Here is an 18,676-nt window from a genome sequence, read left to right as displayed (position 1 = left end):
CCCACAGATGTTGACTGATGTGCTGGTGCTGTGTCCCGGTCCTGCACCAGCTGCCCTGCCACTTTGACAAGGAGTACGACGTTAACCCCCACCTTGAGTGTGAGGCCATAGGTACTCCCTCCAGCACTGCCCAGGTACCTCCTCCAGCACTCCCAAATACCCCTCCCAGGACACCCCCACCCCCTAAATGCCCCTCCAGCACCCCCAACTTAACCTACCCTCTAACTCTCCACGTCCCCTCCTTGGCAGTGTCCTGTATTTGGAAACTTGAAATATGGTAATCCTAGTCATATTAACTGATGCAACTGAAGGAAGAGTTTTGAAGAAACTAACCAAAAGAGAACCATCCCAAACTTTAACTACATTTTCATAAGATATTAGCATGAAAAACTAATGGAAAATGAGGGTTTTTTTTTCTGGAGAGCTGAGAGAGAAAAATATTGGTAGTCGTTTTCTTTAAAACTTAAAAATTTAACCACAGAAAATCTAATTTCCCTGTTTTTTCCTAAATGTATTGTAGAACTGGCAGGAATCCTAGCCAATCAGTTTATTGGATTTCAGCAGACTAAAATATTGCAAGTCATTCTAACTTTGCATGTGACTCATCATTGCCTTAGAGAATAGGCTTGCATTGAAGTGTAATCCCATTCACATGGGGAAATGAGTGATCGTTCTTGAGAAACAGAAAGCCACACCCCCTTGTGAGTTCACTTCACAGTGTAGCCTTCATAAAGGAAGACTTTAGACTCTGTATTCTTTTGTACTTTATTTCACAGAGGATGGGCAGAAGCTGCAAGACGTACTATATGAACTAACCATGGAAACTTCAGTACCAATTGTATTTGTGCAGCAGAAGCAAATAGGAGATTATGACAAAACTTTAAAGGTAGGGAAAAAAACCCAATATGACAGATCTTTTAAACTTTTTAGATTTGAAGGTAAGAATCAGTACAGATGCAGCCTTCCTTTTTAACAGTGTGTAGTTCGGGGGGTTATTTCAGCCTCGAGTCACAATCACCCTTTTCCCATATTACTGAATGGAAAACAGGTCCTGGCAAGATCCCAGCTAAATCGGAGCAGAGCTCTGAAGGGAGGCTGTGAAGGGGGAGAGCAGAAAGATCTTGATATGGAAAAAGTTGAGAACTACTGATGTAGTAAAGACTCTAAACAGTTTCATAACTTATGTGATGCAAAATGAAACATTCTTTTTAAAAAAATTTCAAAGCATGACTTACAAAGTATCGTCTCCTCTCCAGATACACTAGAAGTAGGTGTTATAGTCTCGTCTTATGATGTGTGCTTCATCAAGGATGCTTTTCTCACTAATTATGTTTGATGGTTATCTGGTAGCTATTTTGTGAAGGCTGTCTGGCCTCAGACAGGGCTGTCGCCATCAGGCAAACAAAAGGATGTGTTTTGGGGAGGAAGAGAGGTGGAGAGAAACAGCACACTTTCCTTTTCAACTTATTTCTGTAAACTTGAACGGTGTGAAACAGTGTTTCACAGAGTACAATAAATGCTTCCTTCCTAAGGGCTGGTCTACACTATGGGGTGAAATTGATCTTAGATACGTGAATAACGTAGCTGAAGTCGAATATCTAAGATCGGATTACTCACCCGTCCTCACCACGCGGGATCGATGTCCACGGCTCCCCCTGTCGATTCCGCAACTCCGTTGGGGTTGGAGGAGTTACGGAATCGATATAAGCGCGCTCGGGGATCGATATATCGCCTCTAGATGAGACGCAATATATCAATCCCCGAGCAATCGATTTTAACCCGCCGATATGGCGGGTAGTTTAGACGTAGCCTAAGCTGTTCTAACAGAAATAGAACTTGAACCCAGCCATTAGGCAAAGGCCATGTTACCAAAGGGGAAATGAATCCAAAGTTTTAGATGCAATATTCTTTTTTTCTGTGGGTTTTGTGTATGTGTGGTCACATGTTCCCAGCTACTGATGACTCTGATGCTTTCAGGGTTTTGTTTCCATTTTTAAAAAGCAGTCGGTGATTATCTAATGCTTCTGATTTAGCTTTCTACAGCCAAGTCTACGCTACTGACTTTTACCAGCATAGCTATGTTGGTCAGGAGTGTGGATGAGATGTGATCTGGGACTTAAAGAGCTGTACTGGCAAAAACTCCTAATGTAGATGCACTACACATAATGTCTGTTCGGTGTGAGAGTCACAATATATCGTATATGGTAGAATATTAACTCTTTGGAAGATATGATATACTCATTGAATGAAACTCCAAATAGAGAGAAATTTGTAGTGATTTCTATGAGGCTTAGGGCATAAGGATGATTTGTGCTAATTTATCATATGTGTGATTTGTGATTATAAATGGCAGCACCATAATTTATTGAGATGTTATTTGCTTAGTGTGGAGTTTTGGGGGGGGGGCAGGGAGATGGATGGAGTATTGCCTGATCTATTTATTCTTTACTTCCTGATTTTGTTCTATGAACTAGTATTTTCTTAATATGTTTATCTGATGCATTTGTTCTCTTTGTGTACTTCCACATCTTGATCCACGGGGATAATAACCTCGCAATGCAGTGCAAACAGCTAAATCAACAAAAATGTGCTTGGCATGTAATTATAATAGATAGATGCTTGAAGAGGGTCTTGAAATGTAGTCAGTTTAATGAAGTGAGTTAAAGGTATTTTCAAGTGCTATTCTTGTTCCCTGAATCCCTCTGCCAATTTTGGGGGTTTTGCCATCACATTTTCCTGTTTTTCTTCTTTGTTTTTCAATGATTTTCTCTCCTTGCTGTCTGAAAGAAACAGAACAACAAAAGAAGGCACTAACAGACAGTGAGCTATGTCTTCTCCTTTCTCTCCACCCCACCCTGATCCATGCATGGCTCTCAGTCCCGTTGTGCTGAAGAGGGATTCATGCACTTCCCCCTGTTCTGGACACTGCAGAGGCTTCTCTGCTCAGTCTGGGGTCCATGCGGAAGTATAAAATGGGGTAGGAGGGTGCCTGTCATTCCCCCTCTGGCCTTGCAGAATTTATCTGGAGAAGGTAATTCAGCCCCAGCCTGGCTGTGTTACCTGTTCTGTGGAGCGCCACATTCTGAAATGAAGTTTCACAATTACACGATGCAAATTTTCTGAAATAATTTTTTTTTAGTTTCAGGCTTGTTTTTCCTGTGGGAATGTCTGTTGAAATAACACATTTTTCTGAATGCTTTGTTTCGACAAAAATTCTGTCAAAAAAAGTTTTGATGAAAAATTTCCTTCCAGCTCTAACAAGCTCTCAGAAAGCTGTGTGGTTTCAAAGGTGGCTGTGTCCCTTTAACATACGGGGATGTTTATTTTGTATGGAAAGTAATTTGGAGCTATGCCCATGGACACCAGCTGAGGACCTGGTCGTTGCTCACTAGAGGTCTTATCTTGTGCCATTGGGGTCAATGGAAGTTTTTCCTGTAACATCAAGTATCAGGCCTTGTGGGGAAAATCCTTCATTTTTTTACTTAGGCCTTGGCTACGCTGGCACTTTACAGCGCTGCAACTTTCTCGCTCAGGGGTGTGAAAAAACACATCCCTGAGCGCAGGAAGTTACAACGCTGCAAAGTGCCAGTGTAAACAGTGCCCCAGTGCTGGGAGCTAATCCCCACGGGGAGGTGGAGTACCTGCAGCTCTGGGAGAGCTCTCTTCCAGCGCTGGCCCTGTGACCACACTTGCACTTCAAAGCGCTGCCACGAGAGCGCTCCCATGGCAACACTTTGGAGTTTCGAGTGTAGCCAAGCCCTTAGTCTAAATCCCATTGAAGTAGGGCCCCACAAACTTAACACAATGGTTGATTTTGGACAGAGGGATATGAAGATTAATGGAATGTGGTTTGTAGACTACAACTGTCCAAATGCATGACTCTTAGAGCAGAATAACAACAGCTAATCCACACAAAAAGAGCAGAGGCAAATTCATCTCTGGTGCAACTCCATTGACTTCATTTGACTTTCTTGCACTTGGTCCCATGATTCTGGAATGAAAGCTAAAACTATTATGTCAAACCTCAGGAAAAGCCACATGCAAAAAACATTAAGTATAGTTTTCTTTTCTAAGAGACAGACTAGTTTATGAAGTTGGTAGACTGGTAACTGAAGTTTGTTTAAAAACTTTAGGGGATGTTTTCAGGGAATATGGCATTGCTGAATTTTCCTGCTCAGACATGCTGTGGAAAAAACAACTCTAGAAAAGGATGGCAGTGGGAGGGGGAATAATTATTTTTAAAAACCCAACAAATTATAGGCTGGTTGAATTCATTCTGTGTCAGCATATTATATAATATGAACAGGGACTAGGACTGATTTAATGCAGTACATTGAACTGTTCAGTCCAAACCTGCACAAAAGCAGCAGGTTCATATTTTTGTGTCTATGCAGGAAGCTGAGCTATTGGAGTATGGATTACAAAGATACAACCCTAAGAAGCTCACTGGGAGTAGTGTTTGCAAAATCAAAAAAATACCCATTTCTCCCTCCCCCAGCACATGTTCCCAATGGAAGTATTCATTTTGTCATTGATTCAGATTTGAGAGCTATGGATAATGCTTTTCTTTGAATAGATTTGTCTCTTTATTTTCTTCTTTCAGGCACATAAGGAAGGAAAGATTCAAAAACTACTTGAAACAAAGGGACATGATCACATGCAGGATTCCTATGACTACGATCTCATTGTCATTGGAGGGGGTTCTGGAGGTCTGGCTGCTTCCAAGGTATGAGTGACAAAACGCAAATTTATGAGCCATTGATAATTGAGCAGAATACATCCTGAACGTTTCAGATCTGAATATCTCTAATATTGTAGAGGCATCAAATTAATTCTTGTTCTTTTGTGGATCTTCCGGTGCTAGTCCCAGGGGGATGGTATCCTCATTTAAAGAGACAGTTGTCTGAAGATGAAAAGTATGAAAATGTAACCAAGTGAATATAAAATAAAACTTGACCTTTTTTTCCTCTTCAGGAGATGTTAGAAAACACTGGGAAAATATCTCGAAGGTTTTCTTAGCATTTGGATTAAATTTGCTGAGAGTATTTTAAAAACTATCCTGAAATTTTTATAAAGTTTTTTTTATTTTTGTCTGAGATTAATATCTACCTGGGAATCTTTCTCTATGTGTGTGTACATAGACGTGTGTGCGCGCACACTTTTTTTTTCCATTTTTGGATCAATCATTTTATTTTTAATGGAAGAAGTTGTATAACTTCATAGTTTCATAAAATGAAATCCTGGTCTCACCAGAGCCAGTGGGAGTTTTGCTTAACTAGCTGCAAGCCCCTCATTTGATAGAATACAATTGATAACGCATGAACCAGTTGTGGTCATTCATGATATCAGGTTTACTAGTTTGAAAAACAAATGCCACTCTTGACATCTACAGATCATGGGCTAAATTCTGTATTCGTGTATACCAGCACAACCACACTGAAGTGCAGAAGATGTGCCGAGATGTAACTGAGGGCAGAATTTGGTGCCAGCAGCCTTTATGCTGTTATAGGACATGTCAGATAAATGCAGTAGAAACATATATTTTTAAAGGGAGAACCAGATAAAAAATGTTGTTAGAAGGATTTTAAAACAAATGGAATGTTGAGAAATTGTTTAAGCAATATGACTGGCTGAAGTGGGGAGCATCAGTTCTTTAGCAGTGCCTTCAACCGACCAAATGAAACTGCATCACTTGTAGAAATCTATATGCCTGTTTTTTCCCCCTCTGTTCCGTCTTGAACATGCAGATTAATCCTAAAGATTAATGACCACCTGGCCATGCCTTTGCAACTCAATTGTTACTACATAATTAAAAATGACGATTTACAGCAGTGTATGATGCTATCATGTAGTATGAATATAAATTCTAATATTTAGATATTCATGTTGTTTAATTTGTTCTCCAGGAGGCTGCCAAGTATGGCAAGAAAGTGATGGTGCTGGACTACGTTACTCCTACTCCTCAGGGAACTAGATGGGGTAAATTTCTGCTGACTACAATCATGTTGTTATAAAGGGACATTTCTTGTTAAAAAACTTGGATTCTCTTTTAGGACAGAGCACATTCATGCATAAAACATATTCTATTTCTCTCTTAGGTCTTGGAGGGACGTGTGTAAATGTGGGTTGTATACCTAAAAAACTGATGCATCAGGCAGCTTTGCTAGGACAAGCCTTACAAGATTCACGCAAGTTTGGATGGCAGTTTGAGGAGAAGGGTATGGACGTTTTTTAAAAAAAAAATACCTTTTAATTTTCATGTACCTCATTCAAAACTCTATCCTGCAAGCAATCCAGAACCTCTGCTGCAAAACAGTTCAGATTGTGCCAGCTTTAAGAACATGAGTGGTACCACTGAGTTCAGTGGGACGACACGCATGCTTAAATACATTGCAGGATCAGGACTGGAGTGCTCAGCATCAGATCCTCAGTGGTGTAGTGTGAAGTTTTGTAGCCCATTGATTCCTTCCAACTTTAATATAGTGAACCCTATGTTTCCATATATGTGGGTCTGGATTTGATGCAGGCATGTTCCCGTAAGTGGGAATATGCAGAGGCAATTCTCAAGCAGATGTAACCACATCATGTTTTAACAGACACCTGCTCACAATAGTTGTCAACAGAATAATATTGATACTGAGATAAAGCTACAAGCTTTAAGGGTTAAAAAAAATAGGAAAGGGAAGATGTTGAATGGCTTGGTCAGAGCCCACTGATAGCAAAACGCTTGCCTGCCGCTGTTGTTGCAGCCATGTGGTAAGCACTGTAGGTCAGACTCACCACTACCTTATTCCAACTTTTTGCTGGTGTAACTCATTAGATTTCACGGGGTACACCAGGGGGAAACAGGAGTAACACAGTGGTGACTACTGTTATGTGAGTGTCCCGTTGGAAGGCTGGGGAAAATGAGGGATAGACAGGTTAAAAGCTGGACATCTTTTTGTTTCTTCAGTAGTCAAACACAGCTGGGAGACAATGACAGAAGCTGTTCAGAATTACATTGGCTCTCTCAATTGGGGCTACAGGGTGTCTTTGAGAGAGAAGAAGGTCACATATGAGAATGCTTTTGGAGAATTTGTTGGGCCGCACACAATTAAGGTACCGAATAGCAATGTGTCCTCTATCCCTTCTTTACTATTTTTGGACAATGATGGTTTTCTGACACACAATCTTCTTGTTGGTAAGAGTGAAATACAAACTATGTCTTGTTGCTTTGCATATAGGCAACAAATAACAAAGGAAAAGAGAAATTTTACACAGCGGAGAAATTTCTGATTGCCACTGGTGAAAGGCCGCGCTACCTGGGTGTCCCTGGAGACAAGGAATACTGCATTACCAGGTAATAAGGGGCAGGAGTGCAGAATGTTCCACTATGCCTATTTTAAAATGGTCTCCTATGGTATGAGTGTTGCAGGTTGTAAGAGAGTAGGGGTGCTGAGCATGGTACATCATTACTCATGGCCCTGTAAAGTAACACAAGCAGAGGAGAATGGCCATGGCAGAATAATGGACCAGCAAGAACACCAGACTTAGCATACATCACGAGTCTGTGAGCACTTAGCTATGAGACATGTTTCATGCGATCCTTTGGTAGTACTACTCCTGGCTGACAGCAGCAGTAATTGAGGCTGCCATAAATGAGAATGCCAGAATGCCCATAATTTGCATTAATTCATCAGGCCTATCTCCATCCCCATCCCCATCGCACTCATTGCCTCTCTATTCGTCTGCGCCCGGTTCAGTGCAGCTGTAGTGGTTTGTTCAAGTTGAGGAGCACTGTATTCTTTGAGAGAGTCTCTCTGCACAAGTGCTGAGGAAATCCTGAGTCTGAAAGCATTTCCACTTCTACAAGTCAGCATTCTGTATAAACACATGCAGCGAGCTGAAGTACTGTTGACCCAAGAAATACTAGAGTTTTTGTTGTGAAACCACATGAAATTTGCCTGTCTTCTTGTCTTGTTACAACCATGAAACTTAATCCAGGTTCCCAAAGAAGTTCATAAAATTTCATGAATCTTATGGGTAAATGCAAACTGATTTATAACTCTGTGAAAGCCATACAAAACTTATGGCTTTGCTAGGTTTTAACACACATCCAGGTGAAATGCAGTGGTTTCAACTGAGTTTAGCTTTTAGGTTCTTTGGAGCATGGAACCAAAGACAAAAATTATGGTCATGCAAACCTATGTGAGTGAAACAAATAAAAGGTTTGAATAAATTCCTGTGAATGCATCCCACAGCAGTCCTGGGCTAGAGCATGCTTATTAGAGATGGAATCCTTGGAGAATTTAGCTACCAAACTCTAACAAATCTCTACTAAGCATGTGGGATGCATCCATTGCCAGATTTCAAGCCATTGCTCTAAAGCAGGTGTTCTCAAACTTCATTGCGCCGTGACCCCCTTCTGACAACAAAAATTACTACATGACCCCAGGAGCAGGGACTGAATCCTGAGCCCACCCAAGCCCCACTGCCTGTAGCGGGCAGGGTGAGGGTAGGGGCAATTCCAAAGCCTGATGGGGCCAAAACTGAAGCCCAAGGGCTTCTGCCCCAGGCCGGGGACCTCCATGTAACCAGAGCCCCGCCACCTAGGGCTGAAGCCCTCGGGCTTTAGCTTTGACCCGGGGTGGTTGTGCTTGGGCTTTGGCCACGGGCTTCAGCAAGTCTAATGCCACCCTGGTGACCCCATTAAAACGGGGTCACGACTCACTTGGGGGTCCCGATTCATAGGTTGAGAACCGCTGCTCTAAAGCATGGTGGAGCTAAGCCTCTCCACAAAACAGTTGAAAGAAGTTGTTTTGCCCATATTAAAATTTTATTTTTTCCTACTTTCCTTCTTGGAAACAGTTGAACTGTATTTGCTGAAACATTTTTAAAAAATTCCAGCCTGAAGCAGACACTCACATTGGAAAACTTCAGCCCAAACAGTTAAAGCTTAGCAAAGTTATCTATAACTGTAAATAGGGGCTTTTAACAGGAAGCAGCAGGAAACCTTAATTACGTGTGGACCTAATATCCCCACGTTTAGTTATGGTTTGTACACATTTGTTATATTGTTTTATTTGCATATTGGTTGTATTTTGAATATTCTGTACAACACTGATTAAAATAAAATCTTCAGAAAAGTCCAGATGGTACATTTATCTACATACTGAGCCTTCTTCCTTGCGAACAGTTAACTCATTACAGCATCATTTGCAATGAGATTCAAATTTAAGAAAAACAGACACTAAGATCTGCGCAGCTGCTTATACTTTATTGTAAACAATCCATAATTTTTTTTTTGTAACTTGGACAAACTGAGAGGCAAATTAGAGTATTCCACATTCATTTTTGATGATCCTAATTAGAACTTCTCTGCCATGTGTTGACCTCAGATTCCAACTATGTGCTTAGTGTATTCCTAGTTCTAAAGATTTCCTATTTCCGCTATAGAAAAATAGCTATCAGTTGTAAAGGATTGTATTAAGTAGTCTAATTTAATATATTTTATTTTTTTCAGTGACGATCTCTTCTCTCTGCCTTACTGTCCAGGAAAGACCCTGGTGGTTGGAGCTTCCTACGTTGCCCTTGAATGTGCTGGATTTCTTGCAGGTCTTGGTTTGGATGTAACTGTAATGGTGCGATCCATCCTTTTAAGAGGATTTGATCAGGAAATGGCAAACAAAATTGGGGAACATATGGAAGAACATGGAGTCAAGTTTGTTAAAGAGTTTGTGCCAATTAAAGTAAGCCTTTTCATTGGAACATTTGAAAGTGGTACATAAACATAAATGAAAGCAATTTTCAGATTATAGTATTTTAAGAAACATGAATTATCCATCTGAATGACAACAAAAAGTTGAATCCATATTATTGGATACGCTAAAACATAAGTAAGGTTAATTTTGTATTACTTTGTAACTGATTTTGATAAACTTTATCTAATTGAAAACTGCAATCTAGTTTTATTATTTAAATTGCCTGAGGTTTTAAAATTCTTTATAAGAATTAGATTCTTTAGTCTCTCGTGTGAAAAAGATTGTTTGAAATGAAGGTTCTGATTCTGCAAACATTTAATGCACATACTTAACTTTGAGTATATGACTAGTTCCAGTGAAGTTAGCGGCACTATTCACAATACTCAAAGTTAAGCATATGCATAAGTTTTTGCAGAACTGGGACCAGTGCATCAAAAGCATTCACATTTCATGAGGATAAACTGAATGTCGGTTTCAGTTTGTAACATTCTGAGCCTCCAAATGCTTACTGCAGTACCTAATGTTTACTACCCAGTACAGTCAAGGAGCTATCCTTAGATATTAACTACTAAGGCCTGGTCTACACTGGTGGCGGGGGGATCGATCTAAGATACGCAACTTTAGCTGCGAGAATAGTGTAGCTGAAGTCAACGTATCTTAGATTGACTTGGAATCACTTACTTCACATCCTCACGGCGCAGGATCAATGGCTGCTGCTCCCCCGTCGAATTTGCTTTCACCTCTCACCGAGCTGGAGTTCAGCAGTTGATGGGAGAGCGATCAGGGATCGATTTTATCACGTCTACACTACACACGATAAATCGATCCCCGATAAATCAATCGCTACCTGCCGATCCAGCGTAGTGTAGACATACCCTAAGTATGGTAGTAAGTATTTGCAGCATAATGTCTTAAATTTGCAAGGTGACAAGAAAATTCTTTTCACTGTGCAATAAAAATAAAGAATGTTTATCTGATTATTTTATTGAAAATAGTGTAAAAAATCAAGTACCAACCACCTTGTAGTTTAGTCCCCAGTTGTGCAAATAATTACACGTGTATATCTTTACTCACATGTAGTGTTTGCAGGATGGGGATCCCCAGACATGGACTCCTGCACTTGTGGTTTTAACGGAACTAAGCGTGGGCATTGGGATCCACAGCATGCGATCCCAGTGCAGGACTGGGGCCTAACTGTAAAAAATACAATTGTATCTTTACAGTGTAAGATAATGATTAAAATAAGGCAACAAAAAGGTCCCGATTTGGCAAAGCACGTAAGCACCTGCTGAACTTTGACTTTATGCATATGAGTAAGCCTGGTAAAGTTAAGCATATTCTTAGGTGAATTAAGGCCATAAAAAGGACCCATTATACTACATAGAGAGCTTTTTTGTCCTTTATGTAAAGTTACTGTCAAAGACCAGGGCAGGTGCCAACAGCGTTTTGCTTAACCATTAGGGTTTAATTATTGTAAAACGAGAGAGGAATTACGAAACAACTTCCATTAGGCGCTAAGCCAATACATTATAATGTTTTAGGTGTTCAAGGATTAAAAATAAAAAAAAATGCATTCCATTCTTTTCACTCCTAGCGCACCAGGTAGGCTTAAAAAACGAGTGTGCGGGGGTGGGGGAAGGGGCGCGGGAGAATTGCCAATTTCTATTGTGTGAACTCACCCATTCTCATAAAGGATAAGAGATTTATCCCAAAAGGTTAGAGTGGAGATTGCAAGGAATTTTCTGTTCTTATTCATGCATAAACTGTAGCAATCCCTATGCATGTGAAAAAGAGAGCTGAATGTTTAGCTTCTAATTGCTCCATATTTAGTGCAGCAGTTTTTATTGGACCTGATCCTACAAGATGCTGAGCCTTCCTGCAAAGTGTTCAGTACTCTACACTCCCATTGAAGTCAGCAGGTGCTGAGGATGCTCAGCACCTCACAAATGCTCAGTACACTGCAGTATTGAGCCCCTACTTGTATTTTTGACTGTTTCATACTGTGTCTCTGCTACCTTGTCATTGACTTCAGTGGGAGCCAGATTAAGACTCATATCCATTCAGGAATATCCTTTGACATTAAGTCTCAGATGGCTGGGCAGATTTTCAGCAGCCGTCTTCCTTGTTTTTCTTTTTGGCACTGTGTTTGAAGTTATGTACATTCCATTTAGTATGAAGCCTTGTGTTGAATGTTGTGAGACAGCGGATGCATCAGCCTAAATCAGTTGTTTTCAAACTGCGAGTCGCAACCCAGTACTGGGTGGTGGAATGTAATGCACTGAGTCACGGTGGCTCTGGTGAGCGCTGCTGACCGGGCTGTTAGAAGTCCCATTGGCGGCGCTGCCCGGCTAAGGCAGGCCAGTCCCTACCTGTTCTGACACCGCACTGCACCCTGGAAGTGGCCAGCACCAGGTCCGGCTCCTCGCTGGGGGAGCCAAAGGGCTCGGTGCGCTGCTCCCGCTTTGAGCACCAGCTCTGCACTTTCGTTGGCTGGTTCCCAGCCAATGGGAGCTGGGGGTGGCAGTGCCTGCAGGCGAGAGCCATGCAGAGCAGCTTGTGTGCCTCCACCTAGGAGTTGGACCTACTGCTGGCCGCTTTCTAGGGCGCAGCACAGTCTGTGGTGCCAGGACAGGCAGGAAGCCTGCCTTAGCACCCCTGCTGCACCACTGACTGGGAGCTGCCAAGGTAAGCCCACGCCCTAACCCCCTCCCAAACCCAGAACCCCCTCCTGCACCCCAATCCCCTCATCCCCAGCGCCACCCTAGAGCCTGAAACCCCAGTCCAGAGCCCTGACCCCCTCCCACACCCCAACCCCCTGCCCCAGCCCAGAGCCCCCCCCACACCCTGAACCTCATCCTGACGCACTCACCCCCGCACTCCAACCCTCTGCCCAAGTCCTGAGCCCCTCCTATACCCCAAACTGCGGATCCCCAGTTCCGTTGGGTTGCGGGCACCAACATTTTTCTCCAACTGGGTCGCCAGAAAAAAAAGTTTGAAAACCATTGCCCTAAATAATACTGTGCTGATTCAATGCAACCTGTAAAATGGATCCAGTGGCAAAGATTTTAAGAAAATGTTAGGAAAAAATTGCCTTTTCTGTGCCTTAATACTGTAATATAAAATAATCACAAGAACAGTTGTTACAGTTTATTATTCTGGGTTGCTAGATAATCATGCAGTAAAACTGTCCCTAAAAATTTCATACCATGGGAAAGGGCTAGATTGTGTTTTATAAACTGCCTCAGGTCAGAAGCAGCATGGAACCTCATGGTCTCTGGGGAAGCACAGGAAGGGATTGTACTTTAGGAGGCACAGTCTCGTTCACATGGCTCAGAGTGAAAAGGAGGTGTGGCACTACAGAGAACTGACTGCATGTGTCCGCAACCTAAATAGATTCAGAGTCTGTTCTTTAATTTTGTTTGATTAAAGGTTAGTTTCCCTTTGGTGAGAGCAGATCCTGTGTATTCATCAAAGGAAAAAAAGTGCCATGGAAAAGATTGTGATATATCTTGCTTTTGAAGTGTCCATAGGGTCATTCTCAGTCTGGAGACCTAGCTGCAATTAGATACACAATTTCTGTCTTTCACTCTGTTATGCTAGGGTGAAAACAGCTGCAGCCTTAGGATTTTACTCCTGCATATCTCCCGTTTGGAAAGTAAAGCTTAATTTTCAAATATTGTAGGTCGAACAGATTGAAGAAGGAACTCCTGGCAAATTGAAAGTCATAGCCCAGTCCACAGACGGCAGAGAAATAATTGAAGGGGAATACAACACTGTAAGTAATTCATAATGGTGCCTTCACACTGATAAAGAAGAGCATGGAAAAACCTTTCAGTGAACATTAAGAGTTAGTGCTGCTGGAGAGATCTTATGGAGATTGAAGTGTTTTTTGTTATTCAGGCCGTGTCTACACTACTGCGGTAAGTTGACTTATTCAAGTAGCTGGAGCTGACATAGCTTAAGTCAACTTAGCACGGTGTCTACGCTCTCCCATCGACTAACTTATTCTTCTCATTCCGGTGGAGTACCTGAGTCGACTAGAGAACGCTCTGTGGTCTATTTTAGCGGATCTTCACTAGACCCACTAAATGGATTCCTGTTGCATTGATTGCAGCAGCTTTGATTCCCGGTAAATATAGACGTGGCCTCAATGTCAAGATGTGTTTCCTGTATATCTGCAACAGATGATGAGTCAAATTTGCAAAAGCACTTAAATGGCATAGGAGCATGAGTCCCACTGACTTTCAAGGGAACTTGGGCTACTTGAGCCACTGAGGTGCTTTGAAAACTTTACTCATTAGGTTTTAGGGAGTACAGGGGTCTGCACGTGTGAAGCCACTTGCAGGATTTGACCCTAAGGAGCTACCCACAGTAAACTACTGGCAAAGGAGGCTACATAATGACTTCTACTACAGCTGCAGCATGCTACTGCAATATTAGCATAGAACAGATGGACTCTGTTAAAAAAAAAAAAAAAAAAAAAAAAAAAACAGACATAGATAAACATGGTCCCATCTCAAGACCAACTGGTGAAACAACACTTACATGAAATCACCCAATGCCTAACTTTTTACCTCGTGCTTCCCCCTTGCTCCTGTCCATGTTTCCACCCTCTCCTGCTGGGGCTGGGAGTGGGGCCGCAACGCTGTGTGTGTATGTGTGGGGGAGAATATGGACAAGAGTAAGGGGACCAAGGCTGGGGCAAAGCTGGGGGCGGGGCCAAGAGTGGAGCCCTAGGCGTAGGGCTGGCAGCGGGAACCCCAGGCTGATAGTGGGACGTGGAGCCAGCAGCCAGTGCTGGGGTTAGGAACGTGTTATACCAATTATATTAGACCAGTAAAAACCGGCAGGATCTTATTAAAGGGGACAAGACAAAGATGCCACATTTATTATGATAACAATTTGATTTATGACTAATAACTAATATCTTAATTCTTATACACACACATTATACCTATTCACTCCACACACACACACACACACACACACACACACACACACACACACACACCCCAGATGTTCTGCAGCTGCTGCATAGTTACCAGTCCTGAAGATAGCTTAAGTTCATAGCTTGATTTTGTAGTGTGGGTTCGTAGCTTGTGGCTGCTAACTGGCCAGGAAAGCCAGGCACAAGGACAAGATGGATCTCTGTTGGGCAGGCACTGATGTCCTTCCATGTTGGCAGCAGAATGTTACCCAGAGTCTCTCATCTCCCTCTTCTTTTTTATAGGCTTTTAGTTTGGATTCAAAGTCTATAGGTCTTGCTGTGTCATGCTGCCTCTGGATTTAGATTGATCACCCATCAATTTCAGGCGTGACTTTCAGCCTTAAACCTGGCTTTGATCTTCCTTCTGTTCTGTTGTCCTTTTCTTTTTAGGGTGGATGCTTCTTACTTTGTTTAGGGCTGTTGTCTAGGTCTTCAGCCGCTGGTATTTGAACTTTATCTCATCAGGACAGGCTGGGGCTGGAGGTTGATTCCATCATTCATACATACCTCATTCACACATCTAAACTAAACTAATAAGATTACAGCAGGGTTTGCAAAAATGAAGGTTGGAGGAAGCTTTTACAAAATGGAGTGAGTGTTTTAAAATGGGGTTTGAATTACAATATGGAACAGAAGTTACAGTGTAGGCAAGTGTAGTTTGGATGGTGAACAGAAGTTACATTAATAAATTAAAAACAATTTCATTTATCAGTTCTACAAACGGAGGTGGGTGGAGCTCCCTCCTCGCTCCCCGTGGTGGCTGACCTCTGGCCTAATGGCTAGGCTGAAGGACAGCTAGGGAAAGATGTACTTATTTATATAATGACAAAACTAAAATAGTATATTTGTGTATGTGGGTGTGTATTATATATATTTGATCGTTGCCCTTTTCCCCTCACTTCGTTGCATGCCACTCATTTTCTTAGGCCCTGATCCTGAAAAGACTTATGCACACAAAGTCAGTGAGACTACTTACAGTGCATAAAGTTAAGCCTTGTGAGATCCGGACCTTTGATTGTAAGTGCTTGAGGGCACGGACTTGTCTACCTCAATGTATGCACAGAGCCTCTGTATCTCAGTGTATCACACCGGGACCTCTGGTTACTACCATAATACAAATGTTTAATAATAATTGTGTTGTGTGACATTAATTACTTACTTCCCCTTTTTTCTGACTTACGCTAGTGGAAAGCCCCAGGTCTTAAAACCTGAGCCATCTCTTCATAAAGAAAGCTGCTGATATCCCACCACCAATACCCCTCCTCTGACTATATCACCTTGACCTCTCCCTCTTGAGGGCTGTCATTCCATTTAGGACCAATGAGCTGATGTGTCAGCCCAGTTAAGAATGTAATCATTTACTCTGCTGGAGAACTAAATGCACCCGAACCATCTGGTAGTATTACATATCTGATGTGCTCAGTCACCCAGCAGGGCTGAGAGGGAGTTTTTGAACGTGTCTTCAACAGTTCTTAGTGGTTGGATGTGTTAAGCAACTCCTTCACCATAAATTGCAGATCTTGAGGGACCCTTTTTTGGGAATCTACCATACTCAAAGAGGTGGCCAGTTGGAGGGATAGGTGAAGAATTTCACCCGTCCTGGCCAACATTCTGAGCAAATGCTTGTGGGGAGGTAAGAGATAAGTCCTCTTTGACAATCATCTTGCTTAGGGGGCATATCTAGACATAGCTGCTTGGGGTTCCAGAGCCAAAACAAAAAGAGACCGTTTTGGTCTCTTCTGATTTGCCAGTGCCTTTGAGTTCCCTAATTAAGGAAGCCTTTCATTAAAGAACAGTTGCAGAGTCATGTCTTGATTTTTTTTTTAAAAAGTGTCATAATACTTCTGTATCACAGATGTGAAAGTGGAGAGAGAGGATCTGATCTGCATTTGGAGATGTTTTCTTGAGGGAAGATATTTAACTGGGCTTAATGCTAAAAATATCAGCTGGCACCATTAGCTCATGGAAGAGGCAGGGATTGTCTCTAACTTTGTGCTTGTGCAATGCTTTGCACAGTGGGATTCTGATTGGGCCTCTGGCTACTACCATAATACAAATAACAATGCATAATAACAGATAAGTATGCAAATGCCCTTCCATACTCTTAGGAAATCACTAGTATGTGCGCTGATGTTTTTCAGGTGTTGGTAGCAGTAGGAAGAGATGCATGCACAAGGACAATTGGCTTAGACAGAGTTGGAGTGAAGATCAATGAAAGGTAAGGACAAACTTTGCAATTCTAATTTTTGTGTTGATACGATTTACTATTGCAACATTAGTTATATAAGACATAAAAGATTGTATTTTTGAGATCTTCATTTTTCTTTCCATTTCACTTCCATGGCAGTAGAAAACCTCTTAGCAGATAGCTGCCCCATGAAAAGGACAAACTCGACAGTAATGCAAACATAGTCTGTTTTACCTAGGTTCTTATACTGCCCTCGTCACCATGTATCTCCCACCGCCTTCCAGCAGTGCATTAGGCAGCGTGACTAGCATCTGTCACATGGTTCATTCTTTTTCTCATCCCTTCTCTGGGAGGAGAATTGTGTCTGCACTGTAGTGTTTTAGTAGAGGTTTGTTTATTAGGGGTTTTTTTGTTTCTTTTTTAATGTACATGCTACTATGTGTTTAAGTGAGAAAGCAAGGTTGAAGAAATGCACCTTGCACTTCAAGTGGAAAGTAATGAGGGGTGTGATGGCCCTTAGTTCTTGGGGGAGTTCATTCGACAGTTTGGAACCATCCCCCCCAAAAAATATTCTTTCTCTTGCACAGACAAACTTCTCCCTCACTGTAGGGAGCATGTTGTGCCAGAGGAGTGGCGTCTTCAGCAGTGGTATTCATCCTGAAACTGTAGTTGATCTTTTAAATTGCCGACCTCTGGCCCAGACTAACTTTTTGGCCCAGGGGCCACATCTGGGTGGGGAAATTGTATGTAGGGTCATGAATGTAGGGCACAGGTGTGGGGTGCAGGAGGGGGTTCAGGGCAGGGGGTTGGGGGCTCGGGGCAGGGAGTTGGGGTGTAGGAGGGGGTGCGGAGTGTGAGAGGCAGCTCAGGGCAGGGGGTTGGGGTGCAGAAGGGGTGTGGCAGGGGGTTGGGGTGCAGTGGGGGCTCAGGGCAGGGAGTTGGGGTGCAGCAGGGGCTCAAGGCAGGGGACTGGGGTGTGGGCTTCAGGAGGGTTTGGGGTGTGGGCTCCAGTCCGGCGCTGCTTACTTCTAGCGGCTCCAGGGTGGTATCAGCACACACAGCTGGGCTAAGGCAGGATTCCTGCCTGCCCTGGCCCCGCGCCACTCCCGGAAGTGGCCAGCATGACTGACGGTGGCTCCTGTGGGTGGGATGGGGTGGGTCAGGCGGCTCCCGCCTGTAGGTACCACCCTGAAGCTCCCATTGGCAGCAGTTCCCTGATCCCAGCCCATGGGCGCTGCAGGGGGCAGTGCCTGCAGGGGGGGGGCAGCGCGTGGAACCCTCTGTCCCCCTCCTTCCCCAGGGGCTGCAGGGACATGGTGCCAGTCGCTTCCGGGAGCGGCACAGGGCCAGGGCAGGTAGGGAGCCTGCCTTAGCCCCACTGTGCAATGGGGCTGTCAATCCCGCAGGCTGGATTGAAATCTTGATGGGCTGGATCCAGCCGTGGACCATAGTTTGCCCTCCCCTGGTCTGGACTCAGGCTATGGAGCGCCTTGAAGAGAAGGACTGCAACCTAGAACTTGATGCAATATTCTACAGAAGCCAGTATAGAGGGCGGAAGACAGCTCTGATGTGCTCACAAGTAGGCCAGGTTGCTGAGATGTGCTGAACTCGTTGGAATCTCTCTACAGCTATAGTGTTTCCATTTGTTGTTTTCTTGGGAACAGCAAAAGACACTTCCCTGATGCCAGGCCTTTCCCCAGACACATTCTAAAGTCCTGGTGTAAGTCATGGAGGGTGGTAGAGCTCTTAAAATAAAAAGTT

General features: G+C 43.0%; 1 protein-coding gene across 6 annotated transcripts in view; it reads left to right on the top strand.

Moving 5' to 3' along the window:
- TXNRD1 (thioredoxin reductase 1) overlaps window positions 1-18,676 on the top strand; it is a 58,117-nt gene that overhangs the window by 23,783 nt on the left and 15,658 nt on the right. For 3 of the 6 annotated variants that reach the window (XM_050945715.1, XM_050945694.1, XM_050945705.1), the window contains 8 exons: window positions 4,604-4,726; window positions 5,907-5,979; window positions 6,099-6,218; window positions 6,956-7,098; window positions 7,224-7,339; window positions 9,503-9,728; window positions 13,423-13,515; window positions 16,869-16,945. In XM_050945715.1, the coding sequence (XP_050801672.1) occupies window positions 4,658-4,726; window positions 5,907-5,979; window positions 6,099-6,218; window positions 6,956-7,098; window positions 7,224-7,339; window positions 9,503-9,728; window positions 13,423-13,515; window positions 16,869-16,945 (917 nt within the window). In that variant the 5' untranslated portion in view covers window positions 4,604-4,657. Of the gene's footprint in view, window positions 1-776; window positions 887-4,603; window positions 4,727-5,906; window positions 5,980-6,098; window positions 6,219-6,955; window positions 7,099-7,223; window positions 7,340-9,502; window positions 9,729-13,422; window positions 13,516-16,868; window positions 16,946-18,676 lie in introns of all 6 variants that reach the window. The other 3 variants (XM_050945664.1, XM_050945684.1, XM_050945674.1) reach the window with 2 other exon arrangements.

This window comes from Gopherus flavomarginatus, chromosome 1 (assembly GCF_025201925.1).
Source record: "Gopherus flavomarginatus isolate rGopFla2 chromosome 1, rGopFla2.mat.asm, whole genome shotgun sequence".
Lineage (NCBI taxonomy): Eukaryota > Metazoa > Chordata > Testudines > Testudinidae > Gopherus > Gopherus flavomarginatus.
This window is presented reverse-complemented; position numbering and strand designations above follow the sequence as displayed.